General features: G+C 37.1%; 2 protein-coding genes across 5 annotated transcripts in view; one reads left to right on the top strand and one right to left on the bottom strand.

Moving 5' to 3' along the window:
* The window catches only part of Prorp (protein only RNase P catalytic subunit), a 142,243-nt gene extending 124,808 nt beyond the window's left edge, over positions 1 to 17,435 (bottom strand). The window contains exons 1-4 of one of the 2 annotated variants that reach the window (XM_047541481.1): positions 16,789 to 17,435; positions 15,166 to 16,452; positions 13,826 to 13,873; positions 13,228 to 13,360 (exon numbers count right to left, since the gene is read on the bottom strand). In XM_047541481.1, the coding sequence (XP_047397437.1) occupies positions 13,228 to 13,360; positions 13,826 to 13,873; positions 15,166 to 16,151 (1,167 nt within the window). In that variant the 5' untranslated portion in view covers positions 16,152 to 16,452; positions 16,789 to 17,435. The other variant, XM_047541482.1, reaches the window with a different exon arrangement.
* The window catches only part of Ppp2r3c (protein phosphatase 2 regulatory subunit B''gamma), a 44,609-nt gene continuing 43,097 nt past the window's right edge, over positions 16,983 to 18,494 (top strand). The window contains exon 1 of one of the 3 annotated variants that reach the window (XM_047541485.1): positions 16,983 to 17,476. In XM_047541485.1, coding sequence (XP_047397441.1) covers positions 17,419 to 17,476 — 58 coding nt within the window. In that variant the 5' untranslated portion in view covers positions 16,983 to 17,418. The remainder of the gene's footprint in view (positions 17,477 to 18,494) is intronic. The other 2 variants (XR_007107245.1, XM_047541484.1) reach the window with 2 other exon arrangements.

Raw genomic sequence — 18,494 nt, 5'->3', positions numbered from 1 at the left:
TCTTCACCCAGAAAAATAAAAGCCCTCACTGCAGGAAAATGGGTTTCCAGACAGTATTTTGTTCCTTCCTGGTAAGGAGAAGACATGAAGTTTGGCTTAAAAAACTACCAGCCTACTATTGAAAAAAATTCTCTTAAAGGGGGCTTGCAAATTGTGGTGTTTGTGAACAGATAGGTGTTAAGACTAAATATAAAAGGTCTGTGATGCTGTGTGAATTAAGGTACGGAAATTCTGCCTCTGGTGTACAATGTCACTAGCAGCTGCTCAGGCCCAACATGGATTCCAGGGGCCTAAAGAAACTGCTGAAATATACTGCACCTGTTTCTTCTGAAGCTGGCCATTTTCTGATAAATTTCAATGTCCTCAGTTAAATCATTTAATTTTACTGTGGATGTATGTGTGATGGCTGATTATTCATTCATAATCCACGTGAAACATTGTACACATATTTATACAAACTTTCACAAAACTTCTGTAGGTTTAGAATCCAATGTAATAAAACCTGAAAACACCAGGGTTGAATCACAAAACAAGGAAGAGTTATAGTTCTACCCTCTCCCTCAAAACATATTATCATTCCTTTACTAATAGCAGCATGCTACTTAAGTTTTATCCCAATATAAAAGTAAACAATCCCAGTGACTTGGGAAGTGGAGGCAGTAAGATTGCAAGTTCAAGATCAGCCTCACCAACTTGGCAAGACACCATCTCAAAATGAAAAATAAAAAGGACTGGGACTCTAGCTCAGAAGTAGAGCACCTCTGGGTTCAATCCCTAGTGCCAATTAAAAAATAAACAGTAAACTTACATTTGGACTTAAATACTAGTTTAGAACTGGGCACAGTGGCACATGCCTATAATTCCAGAGGTTCAGGAGGCTAAGGCAGGAGGATTGTGAGTTCAAAGTCAGCCTCAGCAACTCAGCACAAGATCCTATCTCTCAATAAAATTCAAAAAAGTGCTGGGGACGTGGCTCAGTGGTTAAGCACCCTTGGGTTCAATTCCTGGTACAAAAAAAAAAAAAAGAAAGAAAGAAAAAGAAACTAGTTTAGCTTTACTGATCCCATAGAGGAGAGGAACAATGAATACTGTGCTTTGGATATGAACATTCAGTTCTGCTAATTCTGGAAATGATCTGTCAGGTAATTTTGGTACTTAATAATAACCAGTTCTTGTTTTTAAATAGCCATATCTAACTACAGGTGTATAAGCCTTATACCATAAACACAATGGTGAGGGACCTGGGAAGAAATCACACCAAAAATGTCCATCTCCACAGATCTGGCCTATGATTAGATATAGTACAGGCCCCTAAAATTTTTTTTTTTTTTTTTTTTTTTTTGGGAAAAGAAAAAGAACCACAGTTAACCAGCCATGGGATACTGACAGTAACTGGAAGAAAGGTATTAATTTATGTTCAGATCTTTCATCTAAAGTCTAATGGCTCCTGACATCTACTCTACTAACAAGTTCCCTTCATTTCCCACCAGCATTGTACCTGGGCACAGTATTTGATAGGGCCTTATTATATTTTCCTGAGAAATATCCTCTGGCCACTTTTCTCATTTTGGAGAATTTTACAGGGTAAATCATCAGTTCAACCAAAAAATAAGCACTTATACAGCATGAACCTGCAAAGGAACTACAGTATTTTTATTAATATGAAAGAATATAATTTTACCATTCTTGGTTTTTTCAATCTCCTTGCAAAGAATCATACTATTAATTAAAGAAGTGGTCCATTAAGAAAGATATTTGTTTTTGAGACAACCTAAGTTACCTGCTAATTCAAATCATCTGAGCAAATTCACTGCCAGCACAAATGCAATGAACTAATTAGAGAAAAACAAAACAAACCTAGTGTTTAAATCAATCATATAGGTAGGTCAGTCCATTCACATTCCACTCTTCCAATTATAAGTCTCCAAAATAAAAGCTGGCACTCCCGAGTGAAGAAAATCACATTTTACTTCCCTACAGCTGCTTCACAGCTGAGGAAAATGCAAAAACAGAGGAAATGTGTCTGGAGATCCTTATTAACAAAGAGTGGAAATCCCCTCACTCCACAACTTCCAATTAGCACTGTTGAGGACACAAGCTCTCAGGTTCAAATTTCCCTTTGTGGAAGCCCTCACCAAACCAGAATTAATCTGCAGTTGCCACCTGTGCTAAAAGTAGGGTTAGCTGCATACTGGAGCATTCCAGACTGCCACTTTAGTTAGTTTTCACTACACAATGGATTAACAAGAATGGGACTTTTTGTTAACTATAGAGCAAATATTAACAATTCTTTTGCAAAGCAATGGCGATGCAGTACAATAGGAAAACTCTCCAGAGTTGACTTTGAATCTAAATGAGCTGTTCTACTCCATTAAGAAATATCATCTCTTATGCCTTTCAAAAATGGAAAAAGAACTGATAAGCGGATGATGACATGTAATGGGGGATTGGAGCGGGGAAAGAATGGAGGAAGGAGGGACTGTATAGAGGGAAAAGAGAGGTGGGAGGGGTGGGGGGGAGAAAAAATAACGGAATGAATCAACCATCATTACTCTATGTAAATGTATGAATATGCAAATGGTATGCTGTTACTCCATGTACAAACATAAACAACATGTATCCCATTTGTTTACAATAAAAATAAATTTTTAAAAAAATGGAAAAAGAAACATTACCACGTGCAAATTACATGACAATTTTCAGTATCTTAAAAATATTCTTTGTTTAAAGAAGGGGACTTTCACTCTATACCAATATTTCTTAACTGTTTCATCTTTTATAATGAATATATACATAATTAGCTGAGAAAATGTACTATAAAAGGTGTTGCATCTGATGAAAATCACTAAGGATGCACTGTTTTATAATCTCCCTCTTCATAACTTTTATCCTGAAAACATGTTATGTTTTTAAAAAATATTTTATAATGAAAATCTCAAACATACAAAAGAAAACAGAATAACATGATAAATCTCTATGAACTCTATGAACCCATAAACTTTTAACTCATGTCAATCTTGTTTCATATATAACCCCATCTATTTCATCCCCTATTTCCCACTTTTTCTTTTGGTACTGGAAATGAACCCAGGAGCGCTGAACCACTGAGACACAACTCTAGTCTTTCTATTTTTTTGAGACACAGTCTCACTAAGTTGCTGAGTCTGGCCTTGAATTTGCAATTCTCCTGCCTCAGTCTCCCAGGTTGCTGAGATTACAGGCATGCGCCATCATGCCCAGTATTCCCACTGATTTTTGCAGCATGTCTTAAGACATCACATCATTTCACCTTATAAACATTTCAGTGTTTAGTTCTGAAATATAAAGAGTTTTAACTCATTAGCATTAGTACTCCTAAGTAAAAATCAATAATAACTTCTCAGTAGCTCCAAATAATTGGTGTTCAGAGTCCTTCAACTGATTTTTAAAATCAGGCACTGTGGACCCAATTTGGTCTACTGCAAATAGTTGCCACATCTCAAATTTCAATCTATAGGTTCTAGCTTCTCTCTTTTTCTTGCAATTGATTTATTGGAAGAAACTGGGTTGTTTATCTTGTCATTTCCCAGACTGGATTTGGTGACTGTACTCTTGAGGTGTCTAATTTAACATATTTCTCTGTTTCTTTTATTTTCTTTCAATTAGTAGTTTACTCTAGAAGGTTGATCTGATTCAATTTTGATATTTTCATGTGCCAAATTCTTAATTCTTCTGTTTTCTGTTTCTTCAAATCTTGGAGAAGAACCTCTAATCCAAAAAGCTTAAAAAGTAAGCTTTTTCGCTAAAAAGTAGTGCTGGTTAATAAGAGGTATCATGCTCTGCTCAACATGCAAAAACTTAGAATTTCTACCTTTAAAAATTAAGGAAAGATAGAGAGGTTGTCAAAAGAGCTTTATACCAGGCAGTAGGGGAGGGGATTGGATCTCATAAAGATATAGGAAAGATCTGCGAAGTAGATGTAGGAGAACAAGACGGAGGAAGAGAAAGGGGAAGATAAATGGAATGAATTTAACAAAATCATGCTAAATTCATATATAAAGATTCCAAAGGGAATTTCACTTTTATGTATATGTAGAAGAAAGAAAGTTTAATAGAGGACGGAGTACTGGGAGAGGGAGGAGGAGAGGAAATAGGAGAAGAGGAGCTTGAAATCAAATTCCTGGCAGGTATGATTTTGTCAAAATGAACCTAACTACTATGCATAGTTATGATACTCTACTAAAAATATTCTTTTAAAAAGAGCTTCATACCATTGAAACTGCAATAATGATTTGATGTCCCTTTTCCTTCCAAACTGACACTGCAGGCTCTTCACTTTCATTCACCTAATCACAGTTTCTGTTCTACTCTGTAGTCTTCAGGGCTCCACGCTCATCTCTGCTTCCATTACAAAAATCCAACCTTACGTTACTTTTGTTAATAGATAACTAAGTTGCCTGGCAACAGTTGGGAAGTCAAAATCACAGAGCCAGAAGAGATGCTGGACATTTGGTTCAATCTTCTCTGACAGAAATAATAGTCTTTTCTACGTTGTATTTTGGGGTAATGATGTGTTCTACATATAAGTAAATTCTCCAGGTAACTGAAGCATGCTCCTTTCATTTTAATCTTTTAAAGTACAGCTAATCCAAGATGGGAATTGCCTGAAACATAGTACATGTCTTCTTTCATTAAATGAAGAACATTAAACAATAGGTATCTTGCTAAATTTCTTAAGTGACCCAGTATTTTTATTATGAATACAGGGAAGCTTAATGAATAGAACTCAGATTTGTAAGGCAGATTTGGGTTCTAGCCATATTTCTGCTACTTGGAAATTTTGCTTAGCTATTCACTGAAACTCTCTGAGGTCTAACAAAAAAGGGATGCTGCCTTCTTTGAAGGACTGTCAAAACAATTGGAGAAAACTTATGCAAAGATTCCAGTACAGTGCCTGGCACAGAATAAATAAATATTCATTTAATCAGTAAACTAAGCATCTTTATGTCAAGCACTGTTTTAATTTATGGAGACACCACAGCATTCAAAATAAAATTCCACGCCTCTATGAACCATCCATAATAAGATGGAACAAAGATAGATGTAAAACCAAATAAAATTTATAGTATATCAGATGGTGATAAGTGCTATGGAGAAATATACAGCAAGGACAGAAGACAGGGAATGCTAGGGTGAGGGTGAGGGCACAAATGCAATTATAAATAGTGTGATCAGGAAAAGTCATTCTAAGACACAATATGTAAGAAAAGATCTGAAGGAGACAGATGAGTGATTATGTTAATATCTGGATGAAGGGGAAACAGTAAGTGCAAAGGTCCTGAGGCAGAAGCATATCTGGAATGTTCAAGAAGCACCAAAGAGTCCAGGATGGTTGGAAAAGGGTATGATCTGAGAGGCTAAAAGAGGCCAGATTGTGAAGGGCCTCACAGGTCATTGTAAAGACTCTGAATTAGATGGAAAGTTACCAGAGAGTTCTAAGTAGAATGACATGACCATACATGGATTTAAAAGGACCACTCTGGCAAGTACAGTGGCACATGCCCATAATCCAGAAACTTAGGAGGCTGAGGCAAAAGGATCCTAAATTCAAAGCCAGCCTAGGCAATTTAGCAAGACTCTGTCTCAAAATAAAAATAAAAAGTGCTAAGAATGTAGCTCATTGGTAAAGTGTCCCTGGATTAAATTCCTAGTTCTCAGAAAAAAAAAAAAAAAAAAAAAAAAAAAAAAAGACTACTCTGGCTGATGTACTGAAAACATACTTGGACACTGGGAAATAGAGGGACGAGTTACTAGGTTATTTCAGTTGTCTAGTTTAGAGATCACAGCAACTTGGATCAAAAAGTGATAGTAATGAAGGTGGTGAGAAGTGTCAGATAAATTTGAAGGAAATCAGTGGGATTTTCTAGAAGATTGGAGGTGGAATATGAAGTAAAGAGGAGAGTCATGGAAACTAGAAAGAGAAAGTTGTACTGAGAGAGTCAGGGAAGACTACAGGAGGGGATGCATAAAGACTGGAGTTTTGTGCCGTGGAGATCAGAGATCTTTGCCTTTATTCTCGACATCTCAGATGATGCTCTCTCACATTGGTAGTTTTCTCTTCCCTTGGAAATAAGTTGTGTGTTCAGTTGCCAGTTTCTAATCTATCTTAAATACCCTATTCTATTCTATAGGAAGACCAAATGAAAAAGCAATAAAATTGACATATTTAGTAACTGTTAAAGAAAAACTGAATCAGAAATCTGAGGAAGGTTTTTTTTTTAGTTTTTGTACTGGGGATTAAACTCAGGGTGCTTTTACCACTGAACTATATTCCCAGACCATTTTATCTTTTTATTTGAGAAAGGTCTTGCTAAATTGCTGAGGGTCTCACTAAGTTGCTGAGGCTGGCCTTGAACTTGCAAACCTCGAGGCAAGATTTTTTTTTTTTTAAGGAAAAGAAAACTGAAAGTGTGGTCACTACAGGTACTGCCTTACTTTCACCTCAATTTATAAAAATTCACTTATGTGATGGCTATTTAGTACTCACAATACTTTCCCCATAAATACATATGTCTTAAAAAAAAAAAAGTGGGGGCGGTCCAGGTGCAGTTGACACATGCCTATAATCCCAGTAACTCAGGAGGCTCAGGCAGGAAGATGAAAGTTCTAGGCCAGCTTCAGCAAATTAGTGACCATAGCAACTTAAAGAGACCCTATCTTAAAATAAGACAAGTTGAATCTTGTTGTTGTTAAACCTCCTTTAAAGTGACTTTATTCCTCTGCTTTCAGCACTAGAATCCACACAAAATTTCTCACTGTAACATCCTCCTCAGATGTGCCCACTAAAACAGTCTCCATGTCTAAAAATCACCTAACCAACTTTAAAACACCAGTAACCACCCATATCCACGTACAATTATTCCCTTACAAAACCAAATTCAGCTGGGCATTAAAAGGAAAGTGTACCACTTTAAGCCAACTCTCACAAAAGAGACTGGATCCCAGTTGGTGGAATGTCAGCTAGTGCTATATAAAAGGAAACAAAGAATACAGAAATAAGGGGAAGGCACTACCAAGAAAGTGAGTCTGCTTCTCTTTAAGCTTTTACCCTTTCTGTAATTCTGAACTGATTGATTTTTCTAAGAGCTGTACCTTTTTAGTCAGAATCCCTGTTTCAATATACCTGGATGATCTAAATATGCCTATTTTTCAGTTTTTAAATGTGAAGTTGAGGAAAAAGGAAAGGGCATTAGCATTAGTCATTAAGTATGCATTAGGTAAAATGTCTGTAAGTTGAAAGCTATTTATTCATTAATGGGTTTTTCTAAACAGATACTTCAAAATATGCAGTTTACAGATATATTTCTTTCTCAGATTTTTTTTCCCCACTAAGCCAAGAAAGTGCACCAAAAATAAAAAGAGCTGGGGATGTAACTTCATAATAGAATACTCCTGGGTTCAATTCTCAGTATGGAAATAAAATAAAATAAGATGAATGGATCTTGGTAGGTTGTTATGTCCTTCTTTATAGCTACTTTGATTGAATTTTTTTGTGGGGAGGTACAGTGCTAGGGATCAAATCCAGGGCCTCATGCATACTAAGCAAGCACTCTACCACTAAGCTACATCCCTAGCCCCTACTGAAGTTTTTTGTAGTTAATACATATATCTTTATAAAGAGAGAAAAAAAATCTACCTCTACATTAGAAAGTGAAAGATAATGATGAAATAATAAGTCTCAATAAAAAAGAATAAAAGAAGTTAAATAGAAATATGCTGAAGAGTGAAACTATTCCCTTTGTTTTAATTTCTTAATATCTATGTGTAATGAAATTGATGGAAATAAATTTTACTTATTTTTTTTTAAACAGAAAAAGGGAAACACATCTAAAGCAAAACATTTTCTAAAACAGAGGTTCAAGGACCTTTAACATTCCCAAGACCCTTTTAGGGGCTCCATAATGTTAAAATTATTTTCATAATACTAAGATATTATATACTTTTTTCACTCTCATTTGCTCACAAACATATTGTGGAGTTCTGTTATAGAATCAAAGTAGAATAACCACTACTATGTAAAAGTGTCAATAAAATAGTCTTTGCTTTCCATGCTACATATCTCTGTAAGCCTCCAGTTTCTTCATATGATCACAAAAATTCACCTCCATTTTAGAAAGTGAAAGAAGATAATGAAATATCTCAATAAAAAAGAACAGAAGAAATGAAATAGAAGATATGCTGAGTAGTGAAACCATTGCCTTTGCTTAGTTTTAACTACTTTTGTTCAACTAAACAATATAACTTCAACTAAAATAATATGCTGTAACAGAATGAACTCATAAGCAGATACAAAAAATCCAGCTGCTGACTCTTTTCACCAAGATGGTGCTCAAAGTGCAGTAGGAAACCCTGCTCCTCACAGCCAAATCCAAAGTTATGATTTTAAAGGCTAAGAAGGAGTATTAAAAGGCATCTGCTGCCACACACACAAAAGATCTGCCCATCACCTATATTCCAGCAGCCCAAAATACTTCAGCTCCCAAGGCAGCATACATATCTTTAAAGAGCACCCCAAGGATAATAAAGTTTGACTATGCCATCATCAAGATCCCCCTCATCTCTGAGTTGGTCATGAAGAGCAACCCCATGCCACATTTATGTTCACTGACCAACAACCAGATCGAACAGGCTATGAAGAAGCTCTATGACACTGACATGGACAAGATTAACAATTGGATCAAGACCGATGTAAAAAGAAAATCTATGTTCATCTGTCTGCTATGATACTTTTGATATTGCCAACAAATGGGGATCATCTGAGTGCAGTTGGTTAAATCCAAACGTAAGATCTTTCACTGTAAAAAGAAACTGTCTTAAGTCATGTAATAAGAGACTTGCAAAAAATAAGACAATGCCAATCTTCTCATTCATAACATTTTGTTTTGAACAGAATTATTTTCCATAAAAAGAAGTAACATTTATGTTAACAGATGATAGTTTGTATATTATTTTGAATACATTAGAATATATTTTTAAAGGTTCTCAGAGTATATTTTTACATCAGAAATTATCAACAGATATAACCATATATAAACCAAAAGCACTCGGGAGTCCTCAATAATTTTTAAGAATATAAAAAGGACTATACCAGGGATTGAACCCTGAGGTGCTTCACCAGTGAGCCACATCCTCAGCCCTTTTTATTTTTTTTTTTTTATTTTGGGACAGGGTCTCACTAAGTTCCTGAGGCTGACCTTGCTTATAATCCTCCTGCCTCAGCCTCCCAAATTGTTAGGATTACACGTGTATGCCATAGAGCCTGGCACAAGAACTGAGAAGCTGAATAAGGGGCAGGGGGGGAAGACTGTAATTTAAGAATGAAGGATAATAAGAGGGAAAAGAACCTGGTTAATATTAAACTCACACTATCCCCCTAGCTCCATATCGACTTTTTGATCTTCATTGATGTTCTTTCATGTAGTTAAATTAGTGGACACATATTATTTGGACTTCTGCTTTGTTCACTTAAAATTCAAATCTATAGCTTTCATCTTTACATACTACTAGTAACCTAACTTAAACAAAAATGACACAGTACCTTTCAGTTTAAAAGAATTTCACCAATCCTTTAATCTGTTTGACCAGGTCATAACCTAAAATAATTTTTGTATGTTACATTATTGCCATCTGCTGGCTATGTTGTCTAAGTACACTAAACAAATGTAAAAATTTACTTTCTGTAATTGAGGTTTCCCCCTGAAATTATCCCACAGAAAAGAAGCTGCCATGTATCAGTTTTCTTCAAAATCTCACATTATAAGCCGTTGTTCTTGACTATACTTTTAAATCATTTGAGAGCTTGTGAAAATCCTAACGTCAAGACCTCTCCAAGCCAGAGCAATTAAATTAGAATCTTCAAAGTTATGAAAATAAAAGGCAATCATACACTGAAAGAAAATATTTACAAACTGTTTACAGACAGAGAACTTGTATCTAAAACACATAAACTTTTTTTCTTTTCAGTGCTAGGGATTCAACCCAGGACCTTGTGTAAGCTATGCAAGTGCTCTACACTAAACTATATTCCCAGTCCTTTAAACAACTCTAAAAACTCAATAAGGATGATGATACATAAAGGGGGGTGGGAGGGAGATAAGAATGGAGGAAGGAGGGACTTTATAGAGGGAAAAAAGGGGTGGGAGGGGTGGGGGGAAGGAAAAATAACAGAATGAATCGAACATCATTACCCTGTGTAAATGTATGATTACATAAATGGTACGCCTCTATTTCATGTACAAACAGAGAAACAAGTTGTACCCCATTTGTTTACAATAAAAATAAATAAATAAATAAATCCATAAAATTTTTTTTTAAGATGGACAAAAAGATCTAACGAACACTTCGCTAAGGAAAATATGTGGATAGTAATTAAGAACATAAAAAGATGCTCAACTTAAGTCATTAGGAAAATTAAAATCACAGGGCCTGGGGTTGTGGCTCAGTGGTGGAGCGCTTGCCTATCACATGTGAGGCACTGGGTTTGATCCTCAACACCACATGTAAATAAATTAAGGTATTGTGTCCATCTACAACTAAAACTATTTTTTAAAAAAATCACAATGAGATACCACTTCCTAGCTATTAGAATAGCTAAACTGTTGGGAGCAGCAAATGAATTATGGCCCTTGAGCTGTCTGCCGGCAGAAGCAATGCCCCTTCCTCAAAACTCGCCCCCTCCTGGGAACTCTCATTGCAAAGGCATTGATTTGAGGCAAAGAAGGTCATGTGAAGATAGAGGAAAAGAATAGATGATGCAGGTAAAAACCAAGGAACACCAGCAATATTCAGGAGACAAAAGTTTCAGGAGCTAGCAAAAAGGAAGGAAGGATTCTTTCCAAGTCTTAGGAGCACGGCCATAATAACACCTTGATTTCAGACCTCTATCCTACAGAACAGTGTGAGAATAAACTTCTATCATTGTAAGTCACACAGTTTGTGGTAGTTTGTTAGGGTAGCCTTAGGAACTAATACACAAATATAAAGTACAAAGTCTTGTATAAGAATATTCTGATCAGTTTTATTTATAATAGCCCCAAATTAGAGAATGTCCATCAACCAATGAATGAATTTATAAATCTTCTTGTTATAGCCACATAATGGAATACTATTCTATGATAAAAATCAAAGAAAGTTTAATGGGATTCAAAATGAGACAGATGGGAGTTGAGGATCTGTTACATTGCACTGAATAGACTGTGTTGCTCTAACTATTCTACTAAATAGAACTACTTTTCTGACCTTTCTTCATATGTTGGTGCTCCCCATTCTACCCCGCCACCAAGTTCTGAACCCAACCCATTACTCTTCCCACTCTCTTCCTGGATGAATTAGGCATTCCTAGGGATTAATTTACTATAGTGATAATGCCCCCCCAAACCTCCAGCATTAGCTCTCTTCTCCAAAATGGATCCCAAGTCCTGGATCTTCTGCTAGCACCAAAACCCAATATACCAGAAATTAGAGTATTATCTTCTCCTCATATCTATTCCTGATAGATTGAACAGGTACTTCCAGGGGGGATGAAAGAAAAGGAATCAGTGAGTGTATAGTATATTCAAAGGCATTTAAATCAAACTAATAAAGAAAAAGCAAACAGATAATTAGATAGCCCACAGTCTTACTATTCAAAATGTGATCCAAAGACCAAAATCACATCAACTAGGAACTTGTTTGAAATAAGACTACTAGGCTCCATTCCAAACAAACAAACTAGAATTTGCATTTTAACAGTAATACATCTTCATGTCTACAACGTACTTTTAAATGGTTTATAAACACACACACACACACACACACACACACACAGACACAGAAAATCAATGTGGTATAACATTAACAGTTATTCTAGATGAAAGTGTCCATGTTTGTAGATGTCCATTCTGTAATTTTTTTCATTTTTTCTGCAAATTGAAAATGTCATCCAAATAAAAGTTGAAAAATAGGAAGAATATACTCTATTCTACAGCAGAAATGGTTGTCTTTGATAGCAAACAACATGATTTATACAACCATGTATTTATCTTAACATTTAGTTCAGAAGATACATAGAAGTACTAAATAGACATGTGTTATAGTAAAAGGGAATTTGTTTAAATCACATTGGCTGTCTGAGATTCCTAAGGTATTAACAGCTGTGACAATCAGCGGCTATCAGGTATACATGGATCTATGGACTACCACTGTAAGAGTATAATGGCAAAGGTCAGATCTGGATTTTATTAGGGAGGTATTCTTGGGCAGATTTACTCTCCCAGTTTCAACACTGCACATGGAAAAGAGTAATAAAATAGTATCTTACAGGGTAGTTATAAGGATTAAATGAGATGTAAGATAATTAATGTACTAAGCATTACTTAATAAATGTTAATTGTCATTTTATTAGCAAAGTTAGATAAAAGGCGCCCTATAAAATGAATATACTGTTTTTGTGGACAAGATTTTGACTTTATTCAGAGGATTAAAGGTATTTATATGATAGGGATATCTTATGAAAATTAAAATGAAAAGTCAGGTGAGAGGCAAAATAATTTTTGCTTCTTATTTTTACTTTGTAACAGAAAAAAAAAAAAAAAAAAGGACTCAGTGAGATAATTGGCAATCTTCCCCTGGATGGAAGTACAAAAGTATATTCCCTCTTCAATTTAATCTTAGTACCCATCATAAAGAACTCAAGATTGGTAAGATGAAGTTATTATATATGGCTCAGAGAATCAAATTCAATGCTAAGAAAACGTGAGCAATTTTAACAAGTTTCCCTTTTAAACTACCTTGACTAGAAAGGTTGTTTTTACAGGAGTTTACTCAACAGTTTTCTGGAAGCCCTTTGACAAAGAATAAGCATTTGTCTTTTTAGTTTACTTGCGCTTACTATACCTAGATGTAACAAGACTTTAATAGATGAGAGTATAACACAATTTTTCCATGAAATTCTAATCTCTGGAAGGTTGGCAACTGTTGTCATGGGCCAAATCCAGTCTATTGCTTGTTTCTGTGAACAGTTTTAATGGATGCAAATTTATTTATATATTGAATATGGCTATTTTAACTACAAGAGAATTGAAAAGCTACAACAGAGATTGCATAGCCTACAAAACCTGAAATATTTATTTTGTTCTTTATAGGAAAAAAATTGCTGAGCCCTGCCCTAGACAAGCAACCCAAGAATATAATAAAGACTGTTAAACTCACCTGAGGTGTTGTCTTTTTGTACTGGTCACCTCCATCTATCACATCCCTTATGATCCTTCCCTTAAGAAATTCATACTCTTCTGGACTCAAGTGAATAGACTCTATGGTTTTTCCACAGCATGAACACTGACCACTGTAATTAAAATTTTTATGTTAAATAATGCGCTGGAAAAGAACTTTTCTAAAATTAGTAATTCTAAGACACAAAGAAAGTGAAAGCAATAAAAAAGAACATGAAAACATTTTTAATCGTCACATGCATCTGATTAGATATATTTGTGTGCCAGAAAAACCAAAAGGATAAATTGCCAGGCACTGGATGAAATTTTTAAAGTAATTCCTAAAACACGACTATGTCTCAACTTACCAGGTGCAAACATCTCTAAGGTTTCACACAGGTTCACCGTACCAACAGGAAGGAAAAACATTTTGAGCACTGTAAAGTCTCCACAAGCAAAACATGGCTCTTTCCCCAGGCACTCTAATTATATGCTCTCAATTATCCTATCCCTAAAGTGTTCTTCCATGTTTTCAAATTAATAGCAATAAAACTTACTAAACCTGAATCAAACAAGTTAAAAATAAATACTAGCCTTACCTTTTCTGGATTGTGGTGAATTGTCCTTTCCACTGCTTTCCAGGAACACTATTTAAAAAAAAAAAAAAAAAAGATAACAGAACCAAATCATCAGGTTAGATCCCTACTGAACTGAAAGATATTCATTTTATTTAGAAACTCTGTAATAAGTGTGAAAGGTTCAAGATACTTCCTTAGAATGGTCTAATTACAAGAGTGGTTATTAAACTGTGATGGGGCTAAAGAGCAGATGGTACCCTTCTCTGGATCTCCTTCTTCCTTTTGGTTCACCTCCTGCCATCCAATTCTCAACTTCTTCAAGTCCAAATCTACCTACTTCAAAGCTCGGTAAACATGATTATGTTATAAAAGGAGGCGGAAAAGACAGAATGAATTTTTAGAAAGGACCTTGAAGTCCATTAATGGTGAAGAAATGAGAATAAAGACTGAAGCAATAAACAGGTGTAAAAACAAAGAGAAAGCAGAGAGCTTTGGAAAACAGCCAAATAATGAAAGATCCAAACTCAAAAAGATGATGTTTTAATATTAATACTTGCATATCGGAATTGATCAGGAACCTCATCCCATTTAACCCACAGAAGTTGATAAAATGCAGAGATTAAACAGAATAAATATAAGCACATTATCTGAGTCACTAGACTTCAAACATAACTTCTAAAAACACAAATATGGCCTAAGGACAGCTCTAGACATATACTATATCCTTTTTTCTTTCCTTTTTTTTTTTCCCCCTTTTTGGCACTGAGGAATTGAACCCAGAGACAATTTACCATTGAGCTATATTCCCAGACCTATCTACTTTTTATTTTGAAACAAGGTCTCACTAAATTATTAAGGCTGGCCTCAAACTTGCAAACCTCCTGCCTCAGCCTCCTGAGTCACAGGGATTGTGTGTGTAGCACTGCACCTGGCCATGCTTTTTTTTCTATGAACATGGCCACAAATACTACTCTTAAGTATGTACATTATACTAGATGCCTCAGAAAACAAAATAAATGATCCTTCTAAAAGGAAAAAATACATAAAAACTACAAATGCTCTATATTTATATGAAGGGTACGGATTAACACAAATTGTTTATGCTACTGCCTTTTTTTTTTTTTGTAGTGCTGGGGAGCAAACCTAGGACCTTGTGCACGCTAGGCACTCTGAGTAATACCCCCACATCCATGTCACTATTTGTTTTAAAGACAGAAAACTTTGTCTTACAGGGAAAACAAATCTTACTTAGAGATGGGAAAACAAAAAAGTATCATCTTAATAGACTGATTCTCAGCAACAACAAAAAGGGCTACTTTGGGGTATAACAAAATGAAAACATAAAGAAAAATCAAAATTACCTCTCGAACCATGTTTTTATACTATGTGCAAATGACTCCCCAGGATATAGCTGATTATTTCTTAGATACAAAAGAATGTCTAGTAGTTTCTTGGAATAGTGATCATCCTTTATGTCTTTTCCAAAATCAAAGAAGGCTTTTAAAGTTTCCAACATAGGAATAAGATCATGACCTAGCAATTCCTGATACAAATTCCAGGCTGTGTTCACATCTTGATGAAGAAGAGCCCCTTGGATACAGTCATTATAGTTCTTTACTGAAGGGGTCATGACTTTTTTAATATCTTCTAATAACATCACGGCCTCTCTCCATCTGTCTGAATGCATTAATCCCCGGATGAGAAGACTATAACCCCCAGATTCTAACCTCTTGTATCTCGCTCTCATGATTTCATAGACATCAATAACTTCTGATGTCTGCTTATGAAAGACACAGAGATACAAATACCTGACCAGTAAATTATAGCCTACAATACCATTGTTTTTTGCTGCTACCCATGCCAGTAGAGATTTAGCCACATTGATAGGGCTATGACAGCGAGCCATCTGTGAACTTATCCAATTTTCAAAATTGGCCTTTCCTTGAAAATCTTCCTTAAGTTTATCCCATTCTTTGGAATCCAAAGGTTTTTCTGGGAGTTGAATAGAACTGTTCTTGACGGGAGACAAGACATGATCTTTACTCTGAGGATTCATCTGTGATCTCCTTTTAGCTGCTCCAGCTGCAAAAAGATGAGGAGAATCAAAAGACATTTGCTTATTACTGCCCTCCTCTCCTTTCCTGAGATATCTGGCCTTGGCAATTGGCACATTTGTAGCTTTGGTACTTTGTGGAGACATTCTTTTAAGAGAAAACCATCTCTGTTGGTTCCTGACACCACAGTAGTCTGTGAGGAAGAAGTAAGAGTGCCCTGGGCTTAGCCCAAAGTATGGGCTGCACTTCCAAAGGTTAGGAAAGCTTCGAACACCTGACAAAGGAAAAGTCATTATGCAGTGAGATCAGCACCAGACAATGATAGAGATGTTCCTGAAAAACCCCGACTTCTACAGCAAAATTAAGGAATTGGGGTTTAGGGTGGGTGGGGGGTCAAAAAGCAACTTTTTAAAAAAGAGACTGTTTCTCCTTTACAGTCAAATCAATGTTCTGCTTTTGGGGCTAACAGCAACAAAGGCAGGTGAATTCTCTTCATTAAACAATGATCCAGGGATAGCCAACATCAGTCATAAGCCTTAAGCCAGGAGACAAAGCAGGAATCCTCTGGGGTCTGTTACATTCCTGTCCGAGAACCTGAAGAAAAAAGAACAAGGAAAGCAGTTTGACTCAAGTGGTTTACCACTATCCTCAAAAGGGGTTGGATCTCATAGGCGCTGGAAAGGAGGAATTAAAGTCAAACCAAAGACGCCCCGACCCCAGCCCCACTAGCAGCGACAACGATAAAAGGCAAAGTCTAGGGGCCCCTCTCCCTGCATAACAACTCGTCATACGGGGTAAGACGAAACACGGAGGATGGGAGCCGGGGTTCCTGTCGCCCCAACAACTCAGATAAGCGTGATCTAGGAAGGGTCCCCACGTGACTGTGGACGGATCGCTCGCAAACGAACTTCACTTCATTCAACAACTCACCACAGCACTGAGGCTCAGCACATGCATAGACGCGGCGGAAACTACGGTGTCCACAACGCACCCGCACCGGGCACGCGGGGGCGTGGCTGAGCTGAACGCACGCATTGGACCGGGTCTGGCGGCGAGAAAAAAGGCGATTTTGGAACGTGTAGTGCCGGAGGTGGGGTGGGGTGGGGTGAAGACAGCCACACTGAAGCGTCTGTACAGTCCATGGACCGTTCCGGCCTCCAGAACAATGAAAAAAAGTTGTGAAGAAGACGCGTCTCTCAAGCCGGAAGTACCGATGGACTCCTGAATCACGTGGTGCACACGCGCCAAAGGCTCACCCTTAAGAAATACGCGATCTTCCTTATTCTAGCCTTCAACATCGGTTTTGGTGAGGTTGGGACGCCTGTTTAAGGAGGGCCATTTTGCACCCCTGCTCCCCATCAGGTAGCGGTAATCGCTGTATCCTCCGTTACACCTACAGTGGCCGTCTTTTCCTTTGGCTAAGACTTCCGCCCATATCAAAGATGGCAGTTAGGCGGCCTTCCTAACCCCTACCGAGCTTGGCGGGTTCTGACGTCCGAGCTGGTGGGGTGGAGCCGTTAATAAACAGCAAATGCCGGAGCTACTGCGAGGAATTCTGCCATGAACTGGAAAGAAGTGCTTCGCAGGCGGTTAGCGACGCCCAACACCGATCCGAACAGTGAGTTTGGGAGGAGCCGTCTGCTGGGATAGCCCGGCCCTAAACTAGAGGTGGGGAGAGAACGGGGAGGAGCAAGTGAAATCCGTACTTTCCGCATCTGACGTACCTCTTGGACAAAGGCGTTGTGGAGTGTGCTTTAGGCTTCCAAAAAGATTTGAGCCACACTTCTCTAAGACAGGGTCTGCAGGAACTAAAGCTTAGGCTGAGCCTCTGACTTCCAGGGTCTTGAGCTTCACTTATGAGGAATAAGAATAACTGAGAAGAACTCTGGCTCCAGCAATTCCTCGACCTCACTAGGAATTCATTATCCCACGGCCTTTTTTACTGTCGCCCTTTTCATCTTTCCTTCTTACCCATTTTAGATTTCATATTCCAATTTTTACTTATCTTTCATACTTGGCATGTAAACCCACTTGGTTAAATCCTTACTATTATATGCTTGCACGGGTCTGCTGAAATTGGCAGGAGAAAAACACAACCGTGTTGAGTTGTCTCAATCCATGTCCACCAACCTAAAGTAGGTGTTTCAGTCACATATGCAAGTGTACCCCTAGGCATTCACTCTTATACACTTGGTTTCTCTCATTTCCTAAACCTCCAGTTTATCCTCACCTTCATCTGATGACCTTGTTTGCTTTTTAAAATCTCTCTCATTGATAAAGTAGCAGTCAAAGGAGAACTTCACATGTTCCCATTTACCATTTCTGTCAGCTACTGGCCATGGGGGCCATACACTTTGCCTCATTTGTTTAAATGAATTGTTCATGCTCCTACTTGAGAGTCCTTCTAGTACTGCACTAGATTACACAGATTGCATTCCCTTCTTTTTTTTTTTTTTTTTTTTTTTTTTTTTTTTGCCATGCTGGGGGTCAAACCCAAGGCCTTGTGCAAGTGTTCCACCATGAGCTAAACCCTTAGCTCCACATTCCCTTTCTTAGATTCACTGACTTCTCTCCACCTGTAACCTTCCTGTCATAATCATCAAAATTTCCTTCTCTTCTGGACCATTTCATTCGTC

Source organism: Sciurus carolinensis, chromosome 2 (assembly GCF_902686445.1).
Source record: "Sciurus carolinensis chromosome 2, mSciCar1.2, whole genome shotgun sequence".
NCBI classification, from domain to species: domain Eukaryota; kingdom Metazoa; phylum Chordata; class Mammalia; order Rodentia; family Sciuridae; genus Sciurus; species Sciurus carolinensis.
Note: the sequence above shows the minus strand (reverse complement) of the source record. Positions and strands in the feature narration are given on the sequence as shown.